This window comes from Cannabis sativa, chromosome 3, assembly GCF_029168945.1.
Source record: "Cannabis sativa cultivar Pink pepper isolate KNU-18-1 chromosome 3, ASM2916894v1, whole genome shotgun sequence".
NCBI classification, from domain to species: domain Eukaryota; kingdom Viridiplantae; phylum Streptophyta; class Magnoliopsida; order Rosales; family Cannabaceae; genus Cannabis; species Cannabis sativa.
This window is the reverse complement of record NC_083603.1, coordinates 41,409,305-41,433,039: the sequence shown is the minus strand read 5'-3', so window position 1 is coordinate 41,433,039 and position 23,735 is coordinate 41,409,305. Positions and strand designations below refer to the sequence as shown.

General features: G+C 33.9%; 4 protein-coding genes across 9 annotated transcripts; 1 reads left to right on the top strand and 3 right to left on the bottom strand.

The window, feature by feature from the left end:
- The first annotated feature begins 1,272 nt into the window (after nt 1-1,272).
- On the top strand, nt 1,273-5,052 carry LOC115709174 (geranylgeranyl transferase type-2 subunit alpha 1). Of its 3 annotated transcripts, XM_030637217.2 has the most exons (8): nt 1,273-1,644; nt 1,783-1,945; nt 2,079-2,239; nt 2,323-2,427; nt 2,736-3,539; nt 3,630-3,810; nt 4,205-4,394; nt 4,516-5,052. In XM_030637217.2, the coding sequence occupies exons 1-8, from the start codon at nt 1,529-1,531 to the stop codon at nt 4,902-4,904; spliced, it is 2,109 nt and encodes a 702-aa protein (XP_030493077.2). In that variant the 5' UTR covers nt 1,273-1,528; the 3' UTR covers nt 4,905-5,052. The 3 variants fall into 3 exon arrangements, with proteins under 3 accessions (XP_030493077.2, XP_030493079.2, XP_030493078.2); XM_030637219.2 differs by lacking the exon at nt 1,273-1,644 and having other exon boundaries at nt 1,804-1,945; nt 2,083-2,239; nt 2,334-2,427; XM_030637218.2 differs by lacking the exon at nt 1,273-1,644 and having other exon boundaries at nt 1,806-1,945; nt 2,334-2,427.
- Nucleotides 5,053-6,525: 1,473 nt separating this feature from the next.
- Nucleotides 6,526-11,483, bottom strand: LOC115709171 (putative disease resistance protein RGA1). 2 transcript variants are annotated; one of them, XM_061111113.1, is made up of 3 exons: nt 7,747-11,483; nt 7,151-7,652; nt 6,526-6,739 (listed from the first exon to the last, which is right to left on the bottom strand). In XM_061111113.1, the coding sequence occupies exons 1-2, from the start codon at nt 11,387-11,389 to the stop codon at nt 7,174-7,176; spliced, it is 4,122 nt and encodes a 1,373-aa protein (XP_060967096.1). In that variant the 5' UTR covers nt 11,390-11,483; the 3' UTR covers nt 6,526-6,739; nt 7,151-7,173. The 2 variants fall into 2 exon arrangements, with proteins under 2 accessions (XP_060967096.1, XP_030493073.2); XM_030637213.2 differs by having other exon boundaries at nt 6,526-6,722.
- Nucleotides 11,484-12,809: 1,326 nt separating this feature from the next.
- Nucleotides 12,810-14,933, bottom strand: LOC115709589 (uncharacterized). Its single transcript, XM_030637721.2, has one exon. It carries the CDS (start codon nt 14,931-14,933, stop codon nt 12,810-12,812), a length of 2,124 nt encoding a protein of 707 aa, XP_030493581.2.
- A 2,900-nt stretch (nt 14,934-17,833) lies between these two features.
- LOC115709194 (FBD-associated F-box protein At4g10400) lies at nt 17,834-21,005 on the bottom strand. 3 transcript variants are annotated; one of them, XM_061111112.1, is made up of 4 exons: nt 20,837-21,005; nt 19,293-20,542; nt 18,972-19,190; nt 17,834-18,583 (listed from the first exon to the last, which is right to left on the bottom strand). In XM_061111112.1, the coding sequence occupies exons 2-3, from the start codon at nt 20,517-20,519 to the stop codon at nt 19,005-19,007; spliced, it is 1,413 nt and encodes a 470-aa protein (XP_060967095.1). In that variant the 5' UTR covers nt 20,520-20,542; nt 20,837-21,005; the 3' UTR covers nt 17,834-18,583; nt 18,972-19,004. The 3 variants fall into 3 exon arrangements, with proteins under 3 accessions (XP_060967095.1, XP_030493108.2, XP_030493107.2); XM_030637248.2 differs by having other exon boundaries at nt 17,834-18,125; XM_030637247.2 differs by having other exon boundaries at nt 17,834-19,190.
- Nucleotides 21,006-23,735: the final 2,730 nt, after the last annotated feature.

The following is a 23,735-nucleotide window of genomic DNA, read 5'->3' as shown; positions in this document are numbered from 1 at the left end:
AATTTTTGAAAATTTGGTATATTTAATAATTTCTTTTAAAAAGGCCCAATTTTGAAATTTTGCACTAGGCCCCTCAAAAGCTTGAGACGGCCCTGATGAAACATGATTACAATAAATATAGAGCTTAAGCTCTTGATACAAGGGAAGAAGAGGGAGTTGGAATTCTATTATAATTGTGTAATAGTATCCAATAGGGGTGTTTACAAAGTATCCGATCCAATCCAATCCGCACGATCCAATCCAATCCAATCCGCAAAATGCGGATATCCGCACTTGTGCGGATTGGATTGGATTGAAAAATCTAAAATCCGCACTTGTGCGGATTGGATGTTGTTTGACCTCAAAAAGTAACCGATCCAATCCAATCCGCACTTAATTATATATATTTTTAAAAAATTATAATATGTAATATATATTAATTAAAAAAATACACAAACTTCTAATTTCTTAATCTTTTTTAGTAATATATTGAGTTGGTGCATTTTATTTATTTTGTAATAAAAAACACAAGAAAAATAATTCTTATTCACATAGACACATACACATAAAGTTTAAATATATATATATATATACTAGCTTATTTATTTTAGTAATTAGATACATATATATTTTAGTGTAAATTTAAAGATAAGTATATATATTGATATATTATGTATATTGGTTTAACTTGTATATATATAAATAGAGATGAAAATAGATTAGTATTGGAGATTAAGAAACAATAGTCTTTTTTTTAATTTTTTTTTCTATGCAATATTAAATAATTTATTATTAAAAAAGTAACCGATCCAAAATATCCGATCCAATCCGCACTATTGCGGATTGGATTGGATTTAAACTCATATGCGGATCGGATTGGATCCAAAATATGAAATCCGCACTTAGTGCGGATTGGATGTTGTTTGACCAAAAAAGTGCGGATTGGATCGGATGAACACCCCTAGTATCCAACGAACTCACTAACAGAAAAGACACGTGTCCTACTAACTAAAACTACTTAACTAACATATCGAGTGTTTAATATTTAATTTAAAAGTACTTTTGAAAAACAGTTAGCATTTGTAGCCTCTCAAAAGGACTTTTGAGAAATTATTTTAAAAATTAAAATAATTTATATAACTTTTAATTTACTCAAAAAAAAATTTTTTTTACTAATATTGAAACTCATATAATAATTATCCAAATTATAAAAATAAGATGAAACTTATACACATCTTATAAAATTGAGAATGCCACTACTATCTCTTGCTACCAAACCGAAACATTGAGAAGGGCTCCTAATTGGGTAGACTGATGGTTTCACACGCTGTTATCATGCTTTTGGTTGTACCCGAAAAGAAACCTGTTTTCTTTGTACTCTTCAGTCTTCACCACATTCCAGTTCCACGGTCTCTGATCTGCTCATCTCTTCTCTCTCGTCCTCTGTCTCACTCCCCAGCGCCTTTACTCATTCACTGTCTTCACCCGATACTCCGAAGCAATCGCCAAAGATTTTCGAACGACTTTAGATCTCTGTCTCACTGAAGAAATGCACGGACGCCCCCGTAAAGCCTTAAAGCCAGAAGATGAAGTTGCTTCTGCTGCCAAAGCTCAAAAGCTTCAAGCTCTCCAATCTCTCTTTCTTTCGAATCACCATAACCGCAAGTAAGTTTATTCTTCATTTCTTCCCATTCGATTTCTTTCTTTATTACTCTAATACTCTGATTATGTATATATTTAGATGTACATATCTATGCATATGTTTTGTCGTTTGGTTTTTTCATTGGAAAGAAACTGTTTCAGTTACAGTGAGGAAGCCCTAGATGTGAATGCGAAGCTTCTTGAGATTAATCCTGAGTCCTATACGGCTTGGAATTACAGAAAGCTCGCGGTCCAGCACAAACTCACTCAGTCCGACTTAGATCTTGACTCGGTCAAATCTGTTCTTGATGAAGAACTCAGAGTGGTACTCTATTATATTGTTATTATTGTTGTTATTTTAGTGGTGGTGTGTTTCTGCGAAACTGTTGCCAAGGTTAGGTTTCTGAGTAACCAATGCTGAGAATCAACTTTTGATGATTTGAGTTGGTTTTGTTTAGGTAGAGGGCGCATTGAGGCAGAATTTCAAGTCTTATGGTGCTTGGCATCATAGGAAATGGGTGCTCAGCAAGGGCCATTCTTCAATAGATCATGAATTACGGCTTCTGGACCGATTCCAGAAAGCAGATGCCAGGAATTTCCATGCTTGGAATTACAGGAGGTGAAGTTTTAGGGGTCTCCCATTTAGATCTACTGCAATTGTTGAATTCTTAATGTGTGTGTACTGATTACAAATTTTCTTAGATTTGTGGCAGCATTTATGAAGAGATCAGAGGAGGATGAATTGAATTATACAACTGATATGATAGAGCACAATTTTAGTAATTATTCAGCGTGGCATAATCGCAGGTATGTACATAAAAATCTTTAGTTGACAAGATTGATGTCGATCCCACATTTTGTCTGATTGAGCAAGCTGAGATCATGCTATTCTTTCTGTCATGCTTCTAGTCAAATACTGGCATTGGTTTTGGTGGTTCAAGAGCTATGTGTTTCAAGCATCAACTTAGGTTACATTTTTAAATAAATGATATGCAAGTATATTTAATGTGTGGGTTGTTCACTTTTTGCGTATTTCATGCACAAAAATTATACACCTATAGTTCTTTGTGTAAAATGTCAACAAAACTGTTTTTCAATTAATTGAAAACATGCAGTTTACTTCTTTCTTCTTTGCTGGAAAAGAAGGTTCAAGGGTTCTTTCCGAAAGAGAAGGCTTTGAGTGATGAATATGAGCTTGTGCATCAAGCTATTTTTACTGACCCAGATGATCAGAGTGCTTGGTTTTATTATCTCTGGCTTCTTGATCAAACGATGAAAATAGATTCTCCTTTACTTATTTCTTCTTGGCCCACTCATGGTTCTGATGTCTCTCTATCAAAAGAGTGGTGCCATGCTAGCTTTTCGGTGTCTTCGTCTCAAAATCTCCATTCAGATTCAGAAACATTTCCACTTATTCTTTATTTTAGTGAAGTAGTTGAAGGAGTAAGCTCAACTACAGTAACTGTTGAATCTTCATTTTGCACAAGCAACGATCTTGTCTGGAAACCGATTTCCACAAATAATTCTAATGCTTCCAAAGTTTGGATTGCACATTTGAAGTTCCCTAGCACAGAGCCCCAACATTCAGAAACTTTTCATATGGAGATTAGCCTCGGAAATTCTCAAGGCATTATGTCTTCAGGTGGCTTTAGATATAATCATCATACAAAGATAGCCTTTAAAGTCTGTGTACAGTCTCTTAGCAAGGAGAAGAATGAAGTGCAGGATGAAGGGTTGATTTCATGGAAAGATGAAAATTTTCACAATTTTGAAACACAATCTCCAGAGCTTAGTCCATTTGTTAATTTGGGTAAACTTAATATTAATGAGGATCATGAGCCTACTGCTTCTGACTGGCGTGCAGAGACTATAACTAATGAAATAGCCCTCTTTAGGGAATTATTGTCAGAGATAACCTGGTAAGCTTGTCTTATTCATTGAATAAAGAAATATGCTTAAGCAATTTTGTACCTTAATAACGGCGCTTTTTTTTTTCTCTCTGGGGATAGTAAAATTGGAAAGCTTACACTAGCAAGGCTGCTGAAGGCTCATGATGCTCTTTTGTCTCAATCTGCTAACAAGAGGGTCCATTCAGAAGAATCTCTTGCACTTTATACTGATTTGATTGAGCTAGATCCATTCCACTCATTGTATTACAAGGATGAATATAGCCTAGTGCTTCTTGAGCAGGTGATTCTTTCTCTTTAGTTTTTAACTTTCGCTTTTGACGATGCTGTAGCAATTAGGAATCTGATTCATAGATAGGCAATTTTTAGTCTGTTAGTTCACTGCTCACACTGCTCAATCAAGTCCAATTTCTGGGGTAGGAAGTTGCTAGTTTGTATAGTTTTTTTTCTCAACATTACTTTTTCTGTTTATGGAAGTACTGTTCTGGTTAGGACTCTCTATTCATGATGGTGATTCCTAAGTATATTTTCATCATGCTTTGTCGGGTTATGTAATGTTTCTTCATTGCAAAAGTACGTGTCATAGGTACCATGCATTCTTAGCAGAGAGAACTTTCATTTGCTGAATGCCTGAATTCTCAAAGCCTTATTTATTCTGTTATTTCGATTATTTTCAGGTAACTTCCAGTTGGGAGTCTTTGCTGAGATATTGTTATCACTATAGAAGAGACTTGACTTTGTCACCACTTGGTAACTCTGTTTGTTTACGTTTAAATAACTTATCCTTATCAAGGATTGGCTCTATTGAGAAATTATTGTGGGTTCAAGTACTGGATCTCAGTCACAACCAACTTCAATCAATTGAAGGTACACCCATTTACTTCATCCTATAAAGTGAATTATTACTCTTTAGATTTTTGTAGTGGAAGTTTTTGTTCATATCATCAACCACTTATTTGGAAGCTAACTTTTGGGCTCTTTTCTCAAGGATTGGAGGCCATGCAGCTTCTCTCTTGCTTAAATCTGAGTTACAACAACCTTCGTAGTTTTACCACGCTGGCACCTTTAAGACCGATAAAGTCACTAAAAGTGTTGGATGTTTCGTATAACGAGATAGGTTCACACTCGATTGATACAACAAGGTATATATGTCCTTCTCCTCTGTCTCATACTGAAGAAAATAGTTGGAACTCTAACGAGATCGTTGCTGGGAACGACAATGTAATGAAATATTGGGATGCCGTTCTGATACTTAAAGGATTAAACCTGAAACAATTAGATATCAAGGGTAATGCCATTGCTGATGAACAGTTTAAGTCAATTTTGGGCAAGTCTTTTCCAGCACTTAAGTGGCTAGATGGTGAAGTACTGCACTGAGCTCAAATTCTTTTGTTGTTGTTCATTTTACAAATTCTCTTGTTGATTTCTTTTTTTTTTCTTTAGAATTTGTTAGAAAAAAATATATACCTTGTTTGGGGAACTAGTATTCTTCAAAATCAGATAATCTTTACCATAACTTGTAGTTTTTCTGGTTTCTGTGTTGCACCTCGAGACCACAAGGCTTCCAAATTTTGGTGAAGAAAAAACGAGTAGAGAAAATGTAGAAGAAAAAAAAAAGTAGAAAATAAAACATAATAAATTGTCATTTGGAAAGAAAAATTGTATAAAAGTCACTTAATTCAACAAAAATTTTCAATTTAAATTTTAAAATTAATTTATTATTTTGTTGTCCACTTTTTATTTTTCTTACATTTTCCCTACCTTCTTCAATGAGTTCTTTGAGCATAAATTCTAAAATGCTCCCCATTAACCATAACTATTTTATTACATAACTATTTAAAATTATTGAGACATAAATAATTAATTAATGATTAGAGAGAGATAATTGCGGCATAAGTCTTTAAAAAGTCCAGTTTAATATAGATAAGTTTTTAATCTCAAAAATTGACGGTAATAGTCTTCAAGATCATAATTTTTATTAGTTCGTTACTACATAACTTAACTGTTCCGTTTTGTATAAGGATAAGAAGATTACAAAGGGATCCTCTCAATAAAAAAAGACGAAGTACTCCATATATGAGTATGCTCCAGTATAACAATATTGGGCTTTTGAGTCCATATTAGAGCTGGCTGATAGTTTTGCTGTTAGAAAGTCACATAGTTTCCCTATAATAATTAACTGGGAGGTTAAGAAAAATATAAACATCAACAAAGAGGATGTTATAAAATTATGGGTAAATACTATTTTGGACCCTCTGTTTTACAAAAGTTACCAATTGGACCATGTGTTTTGTTAAATGACAAAATGGACCCTGTATTTTCTAAAATTACAAATAAGATCCTGAATTGATTTTTTGTCAAAATAAAGTTTAATTATAATCCGATCTAAAAGTGCTATGACAAAACTGTTTACATTTTTTGTATTTGTTCGTATTAAGCATTGTCTTCAAGTTGGTTGTATTAAAAAAAAGTTGTCAAAAATTAAGCTCAGGGTCCTATTTTTACTATTTTAAAAAATACAGGGTCCATTTTGTCATTTAACAAAACACAGGGTCCAATCTGTAACTTTTGCAAAACACAGGGTCCAAAATGGTATTTACCCTAAAATTATTCAGCAAAAATATAAGTTTTTTACTCTTTAATATTGGTTTATTTTTTCCAATTGTATTACATTTTTATTATAGGGTGGTATTGCATAGGTGACAAGTCTTTCTATTTTCTTTTCTGGTGGGCTCCCATACTTTTTTGGACTTAGGCTAAGTTTTTTGGTTCCCACAAATATTAGGTAAGAAAATATTTTGTTGGTTAATTCCAAAATCTTTTATTAAGATTATTAAATGAAAGAAAAAATTATAGTGATTGTATAACTCATGTATAGCATAACAGCAAAACTGTAGAACCAATTAGAATTAGAAAGCTCATTAGGTAAGTTTTAGAGTAAGAACCAAGGAGAAAAAGTATCATAAGATAATCATATGCTGAAAAAACCCCAAGGCACTATCCATACACTATACTTTCATTCATCAAACTAAGAAATCATAATACAATAATGTCATCAGAAATAAAACACAAACCAAACAAAGCCAACACAACACAATAATGACATTATTACAAACTCAACACAACCAAAACCACCAACTTGGAGAATCCAGAAAACAAGCCTTAGAAGCAACACCATCAACCATGCAATTCCACCTGAATAAGTGAAAAAACTGAAAATCAATTATCAAAACCAGAGTAAGATAATAAGATGAAGCTATCCAAGAACCATAACAAGAATGATTATTTTCCAATTTCCATGGTAACCAAGCAAGTGACTTTAAGTTTGCTTATCATAAAAACAATTATTTAGCACAAAAATTTCTTCATGCATGCTTCAGAAGATTTCTTCTTCTTGCAATTTATTTAAATATTAAAGTGTGTTTTTTCTTTTCCAATAATTAAAATGAATATGTAGGGTTATCTTTTCCAAGCAAAGCTCATTTTTGTAAAAATGAAAGAAAATTGAGCTAAACAAACAGCTTCATAAGACTGAATAAATTCAGACAAGTTGTTAATGAAAATATCATAAGCAAAAGAACAACATTTAACAAATATGAAATTGAAAAACTGATAAACAATACCTGAAACAACAGGGGAGTTTGAATTATTGAGTGTAGAGAGGATCTTTAAGCATGGTTGCAATGTGAGAAAGTCGAGGACAGTCCTCAATCTCCACCTTTTTTGAACTGGTAATGAGGCTAAGTTTGTCACGCGATACTGTCAACTTGGGGCATAGCTTGATCGAAATTGTCTTAAGCGAATTAGAGTCGTTGATCCAACTTGGAATTTCCTCTAAGCTATCACACCGCCATATACGAAGTTGTTGCAGGCTCTTCACTTGTCTAAGTCCTTGGAGCTGATCATTTATGTCAGCAATATGATCCAATGTCACAGAACGGAGGCTGTGAAGGGACTGCCACATATTTGGATCACCATTTGACATGTTAATGATATGTAGTGTCCTCAATTTGGAGAGAGGAGCAACTGTGCTACAAGTTGTTGATGATGGCTTTTTGAGTTCATTTGGTTGCTGAATTTCTTTCCCTTTATTTGATACTATAGTCTGTTTGAAACTAGATCCACCTGAAAGAAATAATAATTTTAATGTAAAACTTCATTGATCAATGATAACTACACTTAGCACATAAAAAAGATTGAGAGAAAAATAGGTACAAACTTGATGATGATGATGATGATGATGATGATGATGCTTCTTGTGTTGCTGCCAATGCCATAGTCTGTTTGAATGGCTTCCAACTAGTGTTTTTCAACAATAGTAGTTCTTCTAGACAAGGAAAGAGAGGCATGGAAGTGAGATTTGGGCAATCCTCAACAACCAATTTAGAAAGACAAGTAAATGTAGCTTCTTCTTCTTCTTCTTCTTGTTCAACATTTTCTGCAGCATCATTCCAGTACCATCCCTTTACTTCTGGCAAATTAGTAAGGCGAATCTCTTTCAAGGATGAAAATGTTGTTGTTGATTTGTTCTCCACAATGTATTGCAGCTTCATCAACTCATCAACTATCAACACTTCAAGTTTTGAAAAGTGTTCTAGTGGGGGTAAGAACTGGCATTTGTTGCATTTCGATAATGATAGCTTGACAAGATTTTTAAGAGACGAAAGCCATTTCGGAAAATTTCTACCACCATAAGCAGATAAACAAAATTCTCTGAGACTCCTATGTGGTCTAAGATCTTCTAGTCCCTTTTCGCAATCATCTTCCTCAACAATTTCGTCAATATCCCAACTCAATGTTAAGGATGAAAGATGCTTCTTCATGAACAAATATGCTTGTGATGTCTTATCACTTATGTGAAATCTCAAATTTGTAAGTTTGAGCTTTCCTCTCAACTCATTTAGATCACTTAGTTCATTGAGCTTCCCACTTTTCTTTGAGACAGAGTACTTATTCAACACAGATTCTGGTAATATTTTCTTAGGGAGAGAGTCAATACACTTATCCAACACCAATTCTGGTAAGCTTCTTTCAATCCCCTTATCCAACACAAATTCTGATAATCTTCTAAGTTTAGATAGTTTGTGCAGTCCCTTTGGCATATGAGTCAAAGAACATGACTCATTTTCAAGATTTCTCAGACCATTTAGCTTAGTAATACCACTGGGCAATTCTCTGAGATTACTGCAATGATTGAGTTTCAAAGTCTGCAGATTTTTCAACTCACCAATACAACTTGGCAATGACTTGATATTAACATTTTGAGAAAGATCAAGATAACCCAAATTCTTCAACTCACCAATAGAATCTGGTAACACCTTAATGCCAGAATTGTGCAAATCCAACATCTTTAACCACTTGAATTTTAGAATAACATCACAAATTGAGTCATCATTTGATCTGCCTTCAATTGCCCATCGAAACTGCCTAGGCAAAATCAAACTCCAAATCATTTTTGATTTAGACAATAATGAAATTGGAATCTGCCAAGATGAATCTAAATGAAAATCGAAAGAAACATGACGAATTACACCATTAAACTTTTCTTCCTTATTACAAACAATTGCATAAGGTTCTTCTCCCACTTTTCTAGCAAGATCATGCATTAAATTCTGCATTTTGCATTTTATTACCTTCCCAAACTCATCTTTCTCAGTTTCTTGAAAGAAAAATCTTTTAAGTAAATACTCAAAACTATCATAACCTTTTATGTCAAGATTCTCCAAATGATGTTTCTGCCTCACATAACCCTGTGACGCCCACAAATACACAAGTGTGTTCACCTCAAATTCATAATCTTTAGGAAAAAGTCCACAGTAAGCAAAACACAGCTGCAAAGACTTTTCCAAAGTTAAATAACTCAATTCAAGAGTTTTCAAAACATCAGAAGCATTTTCTAATATCTCTGAAAGTTTCTCATCATAGAATCTTTGCCACTCTTCTTCAGGATTCTTGAAAAACAACATGCTTCCAATTGTCCGTATCAGAAGAGGAATTCCTTCACATTTTCTCACAATATCTCGTCCGATTTTTTCGATTTCATCATTGCTTGGATGCTCTCCTTGCTCAAAAGCCACTTTCACAAACAGTAACCAAGCATAATCTTCATCTAATCTCTTCAACTCATGACTTAATCTCTCCTTCTTCTCACTTGTAATCTCAGCAACTTTTCTACTTCGAGTAGTTACAATAATTCTGCTCCCATTCCCATATGACATCAATGCCATTAAGCTCTTCCATTTCTCTTCACGCTCATTCCACACATCATCAAGAATCAAAAGATATCGCTTGTGTCGTATTTCATTTCGAAGAAGTATTTCCAACTGGTTTAACTCATTGTTTTCTGGGTAAGTACTCGTTATGTATGCAATAATCTTCTCCATAATCACTTTCACATCAAATGTATCAGACACACAAACCCAGATTTTAAGATCAAAATGTGATTCAACTCTCTCGTCATTGAAAATGAGTTGAGCAAGTGCTGTTTTCCCAATTCCACCAATTCCAACAATGGAAATAACCGTTGGATTCTGTTGCAGATTCTCCTTCTCCTTCTCCTCCAACAACAAGTTCAGTACAACTGATTTTTCTTCATCTCTCCCTATAACCATATCACGAGGTAAAGAAGATTCAGTTTGTCTCCACCCAACATTCAATCGATTATTCACGACACCTTTATACCCACTCACTTCTTCAATAATCTTTTCTACTTCATCATCATCATCATTCAAATGGTTAGGATTTTGAGATAACAGAATAATTGTTGAGATTACAAGTAAACGTAAAGGAACTCCTTCACATTTTTCAGCAATGGCTTTCCTTTTGCTCACCAATTCTGGTGATAACTCCTCCTCGTTTAACCCCAGAAAAGCTCTTCTTCTGAAAACATCCCAAGAAGCTTCTCCATTCAAAGGACCCAATCGATAGGGTTGAGCAGAACTCGTACGTAGTTCGTCGGCAAGCTTTTCACTTCTGGTGGTGACTAAGACGCGAGTACCCCAAGCACAATGGATTCCGAGGAAACTGAGAAGATTATAATTCTCTGTATTCCGAAACACATCATCTATCAAATCATCTATAACGATGAAGCATTTCTTTTTATCTATGGCTTTTCCGAGTTCTTCTAGCAACCGACGCTTTGGAACATCGTCGCGATTATAAGCTGGGACATCTCCACCGGCGGCAAGAAGCTGTCTGATAATCTCAATCAAACCCGAGTTGTAATTACCACCCATGGAAACCCATATACACCTATGGAATCTTTTCTTCTCCATATCATTGTAGATATTTCGAACAAGGGTTGTTTTTCCTATTCCAGAATCACCAAAAATGGTGATCACTCTAGCATTCTTCTCCCCCATCCCAAAGTTATTTTTGTTTATAAGTTTCATGATCTCTGCTTTGTCATTTTCTCTCCCAACAATAAACTTTGCTTCATCTGATTCACCACTTGAATTAATAATAGTATTGGGCAAGGATGAATGTAGTTTCTTCGTTACATCTTCGAATTCATGGCAGAGTACTGTCAGAGGCTCTGAGACTGAGTTCATGAAAGTGACTACTTTTTTGTTTGGAAATACGTAACGTGTTTCCAATGCCTTCTTCCACATTTTCATTACCAATTCCAAACTACTTCTGAGTAGATTTTCATGATCATGGCTGTTAAGTACAACTAATCCTCCTTGTTGAAATGAAGCATGGACAAACCAGAGATCGTTCTCCAGACGAGACAAGTAATCAGCAACAGTGCTCTTGTATACTGGAAACTCCTCATTATCTAAGAGACGCAACCATTCAAGCACAGTATCAGCAAGGACCAACAAGTAGGTAAGACTAGGATTAGGATTAGGAGAAGAAGCCATGGAAATTAAGATCAAGGAGAATAATTAACAAAATAATCAAAGTATGGTAATAGCCAATAACACAGAGTGGGTAGATAGCTCCACCATAGTACAAAAATTTAAGGCCAGTCTATTTATATATTATTAAATTTTAACTTTACTATGTTGTTTTTATTAAATATATTTTTTTCCTTATTAATACTTATGTTTTAAATTATTTTTTTCTTACATAATATATATTTATTATTATAAGCATGGGAATCTACAATAGTTTATAAATATGTATGAATGAGGTGTAAACATGGTTTAGTACTTATTACGATCATAATTAAACCGAACTTTTCTTTAAGAATATAGTGACTGCAAAGCTGGTAATAAAGCATTACAAATTATTATACTATTTATATTTGAAATGTTGAGGTGAGGACCAGCTTTGCAGTCACTATATTCTTCAAGAAAAGTTCGGTTTGATTATGATCGTAATAAGTATTAAACCATGTTTACACCTCATTTTCATACATAAATTGGGTAGGAGTATCAAAATTTGCTTTATAAAAGATAGGGATAGGAATAGACAACATCTAATCCAATTGAATTGAATTAAACTAATTTAATTCAATCTAATTACAAAAAATTAAATATTCAATTACAATTAGATTGGAGGTTAAAAGTTGGATTTTAATTGGATTTGATCAATTATTAGATATTAATCTTAAAATCTAATTAAAAACTGTTCTAATCTTGTTTTAATTATTTTAAACTTTTAGTTGCATTATTGTAACGATGGTATATTTATGGAGTATTAAATTTAAATAAAAGATGATATTTAGTTCATACGTATTTTTTTTCTTCATATTTTTAAATTAATATTAAAATTTAAGTATGTAATTAGATGTTCAATTAAAAACTGATTAAATTCAATTAATAATTAGATTAAATCGGATGAAGATTTTTTGAATCTAATTATTAATTGGATTGAATCAATGAGAAGAGAAATATTGAATTGGATGGAATGAACACTCTTAAATTAAAAAGTATTTTTCTTGGTATTATATTGGGTGAAGGGGTGGGGTACATGTGGGTAGCATGTGTATTTTTCTGAAGTCTCCATCTTAATTAGTGTTTTCTGATTTGTCTCCTTTATTTAAACCCTTCTTTTTTTTTGTTGCATTTCTTCCTCTCTACCATTTTTGGCTAGCTAGGGTTTACTCCTTTGCCTTGGATTTAGATGTAGGATCTTTTTCATCATCCAATTCAAGTATATTGTATGATTATGCTTATGCTTGTGCTTGTGTCTTTATTTAAATTTTCCTTGACATAAACCTTAATAAATTCAATAAATGAACACACAATTAAATTATTAAGGCAACTGCAATTTGGCTACATACAATACAATATAATGAGTTTGAACACAATGACATCTCTAATAATTGATTCTTGCTCAAATTATTGTGTCCATCTTTGTTCCAGCTTGTTGTTCTTGCTCGGCAAATTGTGTTCCCAAACCCAAGTGATTCATTATCAGCCATGTGAAAGTCAAGAGCTCTCCTCCCTTACTCAATTGCTTTGCATGAAAAAATGGTGTACAATTAATAGCAGCATATGACAACATTTCCACCCAAACTCCACTCATAATCTTCCATTGTGATTCCTCATTCTGTAATTGTTGTGCAAGAATACACGCATCAAACAACACAGACTTGCTTCTCTCACCCTTTACAGCTCTCGATCTAACTTTCGGTTTCATAGAAAGAATCTCCCAACATGCTTTACCATGACACGAAATCTTGTGCTTGTCGAAAAATCTCCTTGCTTCTTCACAAGTATCTGCAAACACTATGTTCCAATTCCCTAAAACCGGTGCCAACATGTCTGATTTTTCGATTAGAAGATAGAACATGTATTTCGAGATCAGCTGGCAAATGTTTTTGTAATCAATGCCACTTGATTGTTGATCATTGGCATTCTGTTCTTCTTCTTGATGTCCTTGACAGATACATGTATCGAAAAAGCGTTGAGCAAAGAGTTGAGAGAATGATTGATCTTCTTCTGTTGAATTGGCTTGATCATTGTAGCAAAGCTCAGTAGCTAAGTGCCAAAGAAGAAGGCTCTCAGCATATTGGTACTCACCTATGCTCCATTTCAGTTTAATATAGCTTGAAGAATTCTGCAACAGAGCTGCTTCTCCTCTTTGTGAACATGCTTCCATTGCATCTCTCAAACTAATTGCCTTCTTGGATTTATTCTTCGTCTCCTCGAAAATATGAATCTCGAGATCCTTATCCACTGCTTTCCGGTATGAAAAATTGTACAACATCCTTTTCATGAGCTTGGACACTCCATACTTGTGAAGATAACAAACTAAATTTTCGAATTTTATCTCAGGTTGTAAACAATGACCAATTATGTCCATTTGGGAAACTGATTTGGACCATCTTTTTCTTCTTAATATCATATTGGGAACATGTTTAATAAACCAACTATCTTTAAATGCCAAGAGAACCCAATCCAAAAACATAAGCTTGACAGCAGAGAAAGTTTCAAGGACAATGGCTCCAATGAACAAGGCATAAGTAACACAATTTTCAAAATTACCAAAACCATGTTTTTTCTCAATGAAAAGGAAAACCAAGAAGGCTAAAACAGTGGAACAAATAGTAATGAAGCGAAGAGAGTAACCAAGTTTCCCATGTATGACAAGTGCCTTGGTATGGAGCACTTGGTACATGAAACAGAGCTCGTATTCAACCAATCTAAATGCACGAGCAGCATTTTCATGGAAAAAATAACTACGACTCCACTCTCTATCTTTAGAGCTAAGAAGAAAACCAACAATAAGTCCCTTAAAGGTACCAAAAAAGGTATATGCCTCTTGTAAAAGTTTCATCTCATCAAAATCTTTTTTATTAGATTCTTCTTCATCGGTTGAGTGTTGACCATAATTGCTAACACCACCACTCATAGCTGATGCCATCATCTCTGTTATGGTACCTTGAACCTGAACAGGCCTCACTGTTGAGTAGAGTTGCTCAGCTTCTTTGTAGTCAGGACCAGGATTTGGATCAGGCAAATTGGTCTCTCCAAATTTTTTCAGACTTGCCAAGCGCAAAGCCCAAGTTCTCTCTCCAAACTTGATGACTCCTACAATGAAAACTAAGATATTAGGCCACAACAACCTGTTTTTGGATCCTCTCCTGAAGAGAGTAAAAACAGCTGAGAGAACTTGCAAAATGAGGCCAAACAAGTGTCTGATCCACAGCTCGTTGTCTTCTAAAGACAATGAAGTAATGGTATCAGGGCCGCCGAGATGCATCAAAAGAAAAGAAGCCCACAACGAGTAATGATCGTCGGTTTTAGTGTCGTTGCTCTTGATGATTTGTCCTATAATTGTTGCAGCAATCCAGTCTGCAACCAAGTAAAATCCCCATACAGACCATGCAATGAGGTTGCTTCTTGACCATTTTCGAATAGGTGCCAAAACTAACAAGAAAGATTGTACTGAGAGGCTTACCAACATGGACACCTTCAGTAACTTTCCCACGCTAGAAATGATGAGTGAAGACATGACCAAATCTGTTTGTTGGTGTTCAGCTAGCTCTCCATCTTTTTTGGCTATAAGATTCAATTTCAGAAATTCAAAGGCTCATAATAGTCATATGTTTAGATAAAATATGACTTAGCCAGGTCATAAAGTAGCCAATGTATATTAGAAATAATAAACCACTATATTAAATATTTCTATGGCAAGTTAATTAGTTTTTATGTAAATTAAGTGCCTAATACATTATTGTAGCATATGTTTTTAGTACACGTTTATATTATATATAAAAATAGTACTGTTTTGGATTGGAGAGTAACCAAAAGAAAAAATTACAAACTGGAATCTTCTTCAGTGGAAAGTTATGTGTATTTATGTTTTATATTCTTCCATGGAAACTTGTGTATTTATGTTCAATTTTCTCTCATATTTTTTATGTGGGGACAATTAATACGCTTTTAATATCATTGGATCTTATATGACTATAGGTTGAGTGTCTCAGTTTTTTTTTTTTTTTAATATCATTGGATCTAATATTCTTTTGTCTAACTTTGGAGGGTTAATGTATCTGAATAAATTATGAATTATTTTTTTAATATTAAAGTCTTATTTTTTAGTTTTTTAGGGCATCTCACTCATTAGCATGTTGAGACTCGTAGATTGGTTAAACATGTTCTTAGGATAAATAATAAACTTTTTCAAATATAAGAAACCTCTCATTTGTGTAATTTTTGTTACTTTTATTATTTTAATATTTATCGGTGGTTCCTAAAAGAATATTCTCTTTTTATTTTTTTATTTTTTTTTAAGGACATTTAATAATTTTTCAATTTTAAACTTAAAATTCAATATTTAATAATAATGATATGTCTCCAATTTCAATTCATTTAGTGGATTGTAGACAGAACATGATTTAAAGAATTATAATGTGGAATTGAAGTTGTGAATTTATGTTTTATATTCTTTCACATTTGTATAAGAATGAGAAACAATATGCTCTAATAAATATTGGGCTCCCACTTCTTTAGTATTAGTGTTGTATGCTAATACTACTAATAAACTGAGTGTTTTGCTTTTGAGCGTAATTGTAATTGAATATCAGTTGTTTATAACACTTTTAGATATGTTTGCGATATTTAATTTGACTAATAACAATATTAACACATAGAAGAGTATTAATTCTTAATTAGTGGGGAAATATAGAGTATTAGGGCTCGTTTGGAACGCTGTATTAGGTCGTATTGTATTGTATTGTATTATATTGAATTGGATTATATATCATATTTTTATATAATACTATGTCAAAATTTAATTTATAATAAAATATTATATATTTAGGTGTCCATAAAAGTTAATACCACACATAGTTTTACATAAAAATATTGCATAAAATACAATTCAATATAATACAATACAATACAATACGACCTAATACGGCGTTCCAAACGAGCCCTTAATGTTTTATATTCTCCCACGTTTCCTAGGTGGTGGAAAATTAATACTTTTGTTTAATGTAGGGATCTCAGTCTCACCAGTCACCATTACTTTTTTTTTCTTTTCTTTTCGACATGATTAGTCTTTCTTTTATCTTTTATTTATTTATTTATTGGACAAAAGTCTTTCGTTTATCTTTGTTTCCCATCTTTAAGGCTTTTTCATTACATACTAATGTTTGGCTCCAAATTAGTAATAGCTTGAGCATTTTTATTATTAGGTAGAAGTGATGCACATTATAATGTTTTGTAAATTTTAACAGTCTTTCATAATTATAATTATTAGATTATAATAAGGTCATGGTTTCCAAGTGAAAACCACTATTCAGATTGTGAAATGACATTATATATTCATAAGTTTTATATTAACTGATAATAAAAAAAATTAATTTATGTATCTTATATATATGATATTATTTTTCTACCTAACTTTAAAAAATAGATTATTTCTCATCATTAATTTTTAGACTTGTGTATATTTAGAGTTTTTTTTTTTTATTATTACTTTCTTATGTTTTTATTGTTCAATTCATTTTTGTTTAGTCTTAGTATTTTGTAGAAAAAAATACATGAAAAATAAAAATTGATACTCCAAACCTAAATTCAATTTTGATCAAATTTTTTTAAAAAAAAAATAAAACATAAAAGAATCCGCGAGCACGTGCCTTTTAGACACAACTGGGAGTTTATACAAGTTGAGCCTTGTAGTTACGACTTTTAAAATTAATAAAAGTTATTATTAATGATTTTAAGCCAAGTAATTAGAGAGGAGACCAAATTAACATGAGAACTCTCCTCAGCATCATTATTTTTACACTACTAATAATCTTTCTCAACATCAAGACTCTTGCAAAACAAAACACAATTAGGAGTGATTCACTTTCCATAAAAAACTATTTTAACTTGAGGATAGATTCTCTTCAAATTTGTGTTTGATGCCATTCTATATTGATTTTTCTGTGTCTGCCTCTATACGTTAGATTAGACTATATATGATTTCTCTTTCTTGTTCAATTGAAATTGTAATGAGGACAAAACATGACACATTATAGTGCTTTACCAAAAAACTTGGCTGCCTTCAATTGAATTTCTTTTCTTCTTCTTTTCCACTATTAATAGACAGCTGAATAATTATATATTGCTAGAGCTAGAAGGAGTACATAACAGAGCATCTTGAAACCACAATTAAACCTTTTACAATCAATCTTTATTTAGTCTTGTATTGTATGTTTCCAACAACATTTCCAATTGATTGAGCTGAACCAGTCAAATCACACCCCACAAATTTCACCAACAAATTAATTAACAAACTAGCTAGTTAGTTCTTACAATGCAGAACCAAAATCTAGAGGGAAAAAAGAGAAAGAAGGAATGAAAAGAAAGTTGCTAGAGTAAAATATTTAGTGGTTATTCTATTGATAAAATTGGGTAAAATGTATAAAACTAGAACTATGTATGTGCCATCAAATATGTCAAACCAATGATTACATAAGTTTATATAAGTTATAACAGCAGAAGAATAGAAAATACACTTCCAACAGGGCTTTTCAATTCAAATATTACTATCATATTTAAGCTTAAAACTTAGCAATCATCCAAAACAAGGTATGTATCTCTGAAGTTATCCATTCAAAGCCTTGAAATTTGAGAAGCTTCAACCTAAGCAAGCAAGCAGTGAAGAACCACATATCCATCTCAAGTTTTTAGGCATGGTTGTGAAATATAGCTCAACGTGAACAGAAAACAAAACAAACAATTCAACAAGTCAAATGAAGAGCAATGAAAATGAAAACATGAACTAAACTATGAACAAGCAATAAACGAAATTAGAAAGAGACAAGAACGTGGTTCAATCAAGATAACAATGTGTTATTTTGTCTACTCCGAGGCCAGAACAGCCTCCAAGGGCTAGTGAATTTTATTGAACAATCTGAGAGAGAATTATACAGCAATCCCAGCAGCTAGATCACTCAATCGAAGCTTTGCTTCCTTATAGCTAGATCAGACACACTAGTCTTTCTCTCTCAATCTCAATTAAACTACGAAAGCTAGCTCGGTACTAAATGTCATAACAGAATGTTTGCTAATTCTGTTACCTAAGTTTGTAGCTGAGTTGTAGGATTGGAATATGTACGTTGTCTCAAGTGTTTAGCCAAACACAACAGAAAGATTAAAGACCCATGTCTACATTAAACAAAATGTATAAAGAAAATCAAAACAGTAACCTACGCAGCCTTTGAATATTACAAGAGCAATTCTTAGTTTGATCTAATTGTTAAGAGTTTACATTCAGCACACTCCAGCAAATTAGCTAAACTACATACCATTTTGGCAGTTTTAAATTTAATCAGTGTGAGGTCTAAGTTTCATAGATTTGTAGAAAATCGCATCAAATATATAAATAAAATATATCATGTCAACTCATTCAAAAGCAAATATATATAAATATATATTGTATATAGACAACAAATCCCATTCCTATACAAATATATTAGTACTAAACTACCTATAAAGTAAATACAATCTCAAAATCACTAACCTAGAGCAATTAGCAAAGAGATCAAACATCTACCTATAAACACCATCTAATATGTTCAATAGTCTTTCAAAGATGCCCCTTCCGTGCCCCTTCTGCTATAGATAAGGTCTTTAACGATGGACAGACCGACAACAGAACATCTCTCAAATCTGATTCCCTTGCCAATTTACATTTAGTAAAAACTCTAAGATGCTCACAATTAATCAAAGGAGGACAATGTAACCTCTTCAAGTCTTTTGGCAAGATGAGAGCCTTCATGTTAAAAATGTATATAAAACAATATAACAAATATCAATAAATAAACAAAAAAATATATGTAAATTTGAAATAACAGCGATTAAGTGACAAATATACCTTATCTGAGTCGACATGTAAGCTTACCCTTTTCCAGGAACAGTTGAGATTTAGAAGAAAATTCACCATACTAACAAACCAATTGATGTCATAGTTATTTGCCAGTATGAATGTTCCATTCAACAAATTGCATGACTCCACCATTGATACACTTAATTTGAAATTACCATTATAACAAAATGATGTTAACTTTGGAGCTGACTCAATTAAAACAGTCAATTCCTCCTCAGAATCAGAATGATTCAGATTGAAACTTTTCAAGGTCTGACTTGAGATCTTAATGTGCTTCAACTTCCACGGATGCCAATTGCTCAAAGTCAAATTCTCAAGGAGAGGAAGGCTAGAGATGAGATGTTCTAACGATGATGATACCGCACCCCAAAAACAAGTTAATGAGATATTTCTAATTGCTTTGCTGCATGAGGAGAGATTTATTTTGTCAAAGATAAAACCTTGTAGCGTCAAAGATTCAAGATTTATACAATCAATTTCCACCCCAATATTATTAGGGGTATTAATATCCAAAAACTTGAGGCTTACACTACATAAGTGGAGACAATCCCTAAAACTAAACACATCGAAATCTAACTGCAAATTCTCAAGGGAAGGGGAACCCAACAAGAGCTTATCTACCGTATCAGTATCAGCAAACCAAACACTACTTAGTGACAATGATTTCAAGGATGGAAAACTAAATGAGTAACGAGAATCCAACCTCACCAAAGCCAAGTCCAAAATAGTCAAATATATTGCCTTAACTACTAGAGTTTCAGGTAACCAGTAGTAGGAAGAAGAAGACCAATCTCCAGAAAAGCTAAGATTTATTTCCTTGACTTTGTTCTCAACTGCAAAATCTAACCATTTATCTAAACTAGTGTCGTTTCTATAGTTGCTGGTAGTAACCTTAAAACTAGTTATGACTGAATTTAGGTCACAAACCATACCTCTCTTGCGATGTTTCAAACAATTGTTGACATAATTGTCAAAGTTTCTGTGGCCTTGTTCGTAAAAAGAGAGTTTGGGGACCAAATACCACATGAGTTTCCAACGCTTTGAAAGAAAGCATGTACGAACAACATCCTCAGTTGGAAGAAACGACAGAATGTGTATGATAATCTCATCAGGTAGTTCCGAAATTCTGTCCTCATCATCAACCATATTCGATTTCGTTTTAAGTCTTTTTTTGTTTAGACCAACTCTGTTTTCCTCCACTCCCATTTCAGCCATGAGTGATTGGACTGTAACAACAACTAACACCCAAGAACAATCAATCATTCACCTTTGATTCATAGAATACTAAAAGCAATAACAAACAACAAAGAACCCCAAATACATACCAAAAAAGAGGCAATAAATTTCGTTTGATTCATATAATACTAGATTTTAAACAATGTAATAACTGAACTAACAACAAAGAACCCACACATACCAAGAAAAAGGCAATAAATTTCCTTTGATTCACATGTATCAGGAAGAGTTCATAATATGGATTCAATAATAACACAAACAGAAAAAAGAAAGAACTAAATCTTTTTCATTCTTACTTGTTGTTGGTGCAGAGAATATTTTGTGTTCTTGTGTAACAAGGAGAGAGTGGAACTGGAAGGAATGAGGAGCGTTAAGTTAAGAGGCTTGGATTTGTTACGAAAAAGACAGGATTTTTAGGGTTTTGAGGATGATGTTAAAGGCAGAAACTGTAATCACTGAACTGAACTGAACAAATATGGGCTCAACTATATATATACCTATGTGCGTCAGCAAAAGAAATATTTCTTTTTTTTGACATAAAAAGGAAAAACATTTTACATATACAGAAAAAGAAAGAAAATTATTTATATAATCGTGACACTAGCCTCTCACGTGCTGGGTTTATTCATAGGAGACTTTTCATTTACTATGGAAAATTTTATTTTACACTTAAATAAATATCTTTTAATAGAATTTAGACTCTTAATTAGTTTATACAATTAAATATTATTATTTTTAACTTCTACCTAAAATACCCTCTCTTTCATTTTCCTTCTCTCTCTCTATCTCTTTCTCTTCATCGCTCTCTCTTCCTCTTCCTCACACCACCGAGATCACCCAGACCCAGGCACCGAGATTATCAACCACCACCACCGAACCTTTTTTCCTCCACCACTGAACCTCCTCATCTACCCAAAAACCCAGACGAAATCCAGAGGCCCAAGACTCAGACCTCTATAGCACTCAAGCATTGAAAAAACCAAAAGGCCCCGAACCTCCGTCTCAGTCTTCGTCTACGAGCGTCGTCCATACTGAGAAAGCGACCTCGGCTTTGAGCCCGACTAGATGCTCACCAGATTTCACTTTCATCTTCATCTTCGTGTTTATTTGTTTTTTTATTGGATTTGTATTTGTTTCAAACCTTAGATGTGGTTGTAGTTATAGTGTTTCTTGGCCAAAACGTGCTTATCGATAGTTTATCGACAATTTATGTTTGTGTAACACAATTTTGTCAATAGGTTATCAATAGTATTTATTGATAGGTTATCGATAGTTTATCGGTGGCATTTATCGATAAGTTATCGATAATTTATGTTTGTGCACAAAAATAGCAATGCATAGACAAAACAATCGATAACCCATCGGTAATCACATTTTAGTCGGAAAACAATACCCTTTACCACCATATAATGTTTCAAACAAATACAAATTCAAAAGAGGAAGATAGAGCGAGGAAGAGTTTCTGGTGGTCTGTCTTGGTCTCGGTTCGTGGTGTGGTGGTGTCGTTCAATGAGCTTTTGGTTAGGAGAGGATTAGGTAGGTGGTGGTGAATAGCGATGGTGGTTGAGAGAAATCGAGGAGAATGAAGAGAGAAAGATTTAGGTGGGTGAGATTTGGGGGTTGTTGGGTTGAGCTTTTGGTAGATGAGGAGGTTCGGTAGTGGTGGTTGGTGGTCTCAGTGTCTGGGTCTGGGTGTCTCGGTGGTGCGAGGAAGAGGAAGAGAGAGAGAGAGAGAGAGAGAGAGAGAGAGAGAGAGAGAGAGAGAGAGAGAGAGAGAAAGAAAGAAAGAAAGACACATCCTCTTCAATTTTGGGGAGATGAGGGTCTTCATATACAAAATTGCAAAAATTGTATAAAATATCAAATTTATAGTTAGGTATGTCAAAAAGATCTATTTAGTTGAATCAGATCGAAGCTTCAATCCGACGAATCACTAATGATCCAAAACATTCAGTATTGGATCTCAAATCAGATTCGCTTCACCCCACCTAATTTTTTTTTCAAATCAAATTTGATCTAATCCAGTTTTAATATATTAAAAAAAAAGTTAATTCATGACTCGGACTTAGACCCCCTGAGACTTGGTACTCGGACTCGAGACCTGAATCTAAACCTGGACCTAGACCCAGGACACGAGACACAGACTTGAACCCGGGAACCAGACATCCAAACTCGAATCTTTACCTGAACACAAACCCAAACCTGAATCTGGACCCGAACCCAAACTTGAGACCCGAGTTTTGGGACATGGACCCGAACCTAGACCCGAACCTAAACTCGGACTCGGGACCCAGAGCTGGACCCATACCGAGACTCAGAGCCAGACCTATACCGAGACCTAGAGCCGAACCCAAACCCGGACTCAGACCCGGGACCAGGGCCTAGACCCGAACCTTGGACCCAGGATCCGAACCCTAACCTAAGATTCAGACTCGAACTTGGACCTGGACCCAAACTTGGACCCAGACCCTGACCCCGAACTGGAAGATCTAGACCGAAACTCGAGACCCAGACCCGTACCCAAGCCCAGACTTAGACTCAGACCCACATCCGGGCCCAGTACCCAAACCTGAGGCCCAAGACCCGAACTTGGGACCTAGACCCGAACCCGAGACCTGGACTTGAGACCCAAACTTGAGACTCGAACCCGAGACTTGGACTGTGTAAGATAAAAATGCAAGTGAAAGACTATGTAAGCACTGAAGATCGGAGTTTGAGGAGAGTTTTTTCCCCTCTAAATAAGAAAGAGAAGAACTATAAAAAATTAATGAAGAATACTTGTGTTGTTCTGCTTTTCTATATAAGATTGACACATGCCCTTCACGTGCTCTGTATAGATACACACATCAATTTTTTTTAAAATATATTTTGTTTTTGGGATTAGGTGGTCCCACTCCTTCACTTAATAATAATTTTGGAGACCACTGAGGAATCAATTTGAGCTTATACATTGTTCCTAAGATAATTGTCAGCCGAGACCCTCACAAACACATGTTATTTCTAAACGAGTGCCACTTTTAAGGCCTAAGATAAGTGTTACTATGGGGACTCAAACTCTAAAGGGCAACTAAATGAGAACTCAGTGGTATTTTTATTAAATATTGGGAATGAGAAATTTGAACTTGGGATATTCTTTGAGAGGAAAAATATAAAACTTGTATTTGGCTATGTCTATGACTATTTTTTTAAGAGATC

Bases quoted from the DNA above. Each gene is read 5' to 3' on its own strand.
- LOC115709174 (XM_030637217.2), top strand. From the start codon at position 1,529: ATGCACGGACGCCCCCGTAAAGCCTTAAAGCCAGAAGATGAAGTTGCT. The intron at 2,240-2,322 runs GTGAAGTTTTAG...AAATTTTCTTAG, and splicing joins CATGCTTGGAATTACAGGAG to ATTTGTGGCAGCATTTATGA. The intron at 4,395-4,515 runs GTACACCCATTT...TCTTTTCTCAAG, and splicing joins CCAACTTCAATCAATTGAAG to GATTGGAGGCCATGCAGCTT.
- LOC115709171 (XM_061111113.1), bottom strand. From the start codon at position 11,389: ATGGCTTCTTCTCCTAATCCTAATCCTAGTCTTACCTACTTGTTGGTC. The intron at 7,653-7,746 runs GTTTGTACCTAT...TATTTCTTTCAG, and splicing joins ATCATCATCATCATCATCAA to GTGGATCTAGTTTCAAACAG.
- LOC115709589 (XM_030637721.2), bottom strand. From the start codon at position 14,933: ATGTCTTCACTCATCATTTCTAGCGTGGGAAAGTTACTGAAGGTGTCC.
- LOC115709194 (XM_030637247.2), bottom strand. From the start codon at position 20,519: ATGGCTGAAATGGGAGTGGAGGAAAACAGAGTTGGTCTAAACAAAAAA. The intron at 19,191-19,292 runs GTATATTTGTCA...TTTAACATGAAG, and splicing joins TACATGTCGACTCAGATAAG to GCTCTCATCTTGCCAAAAGA.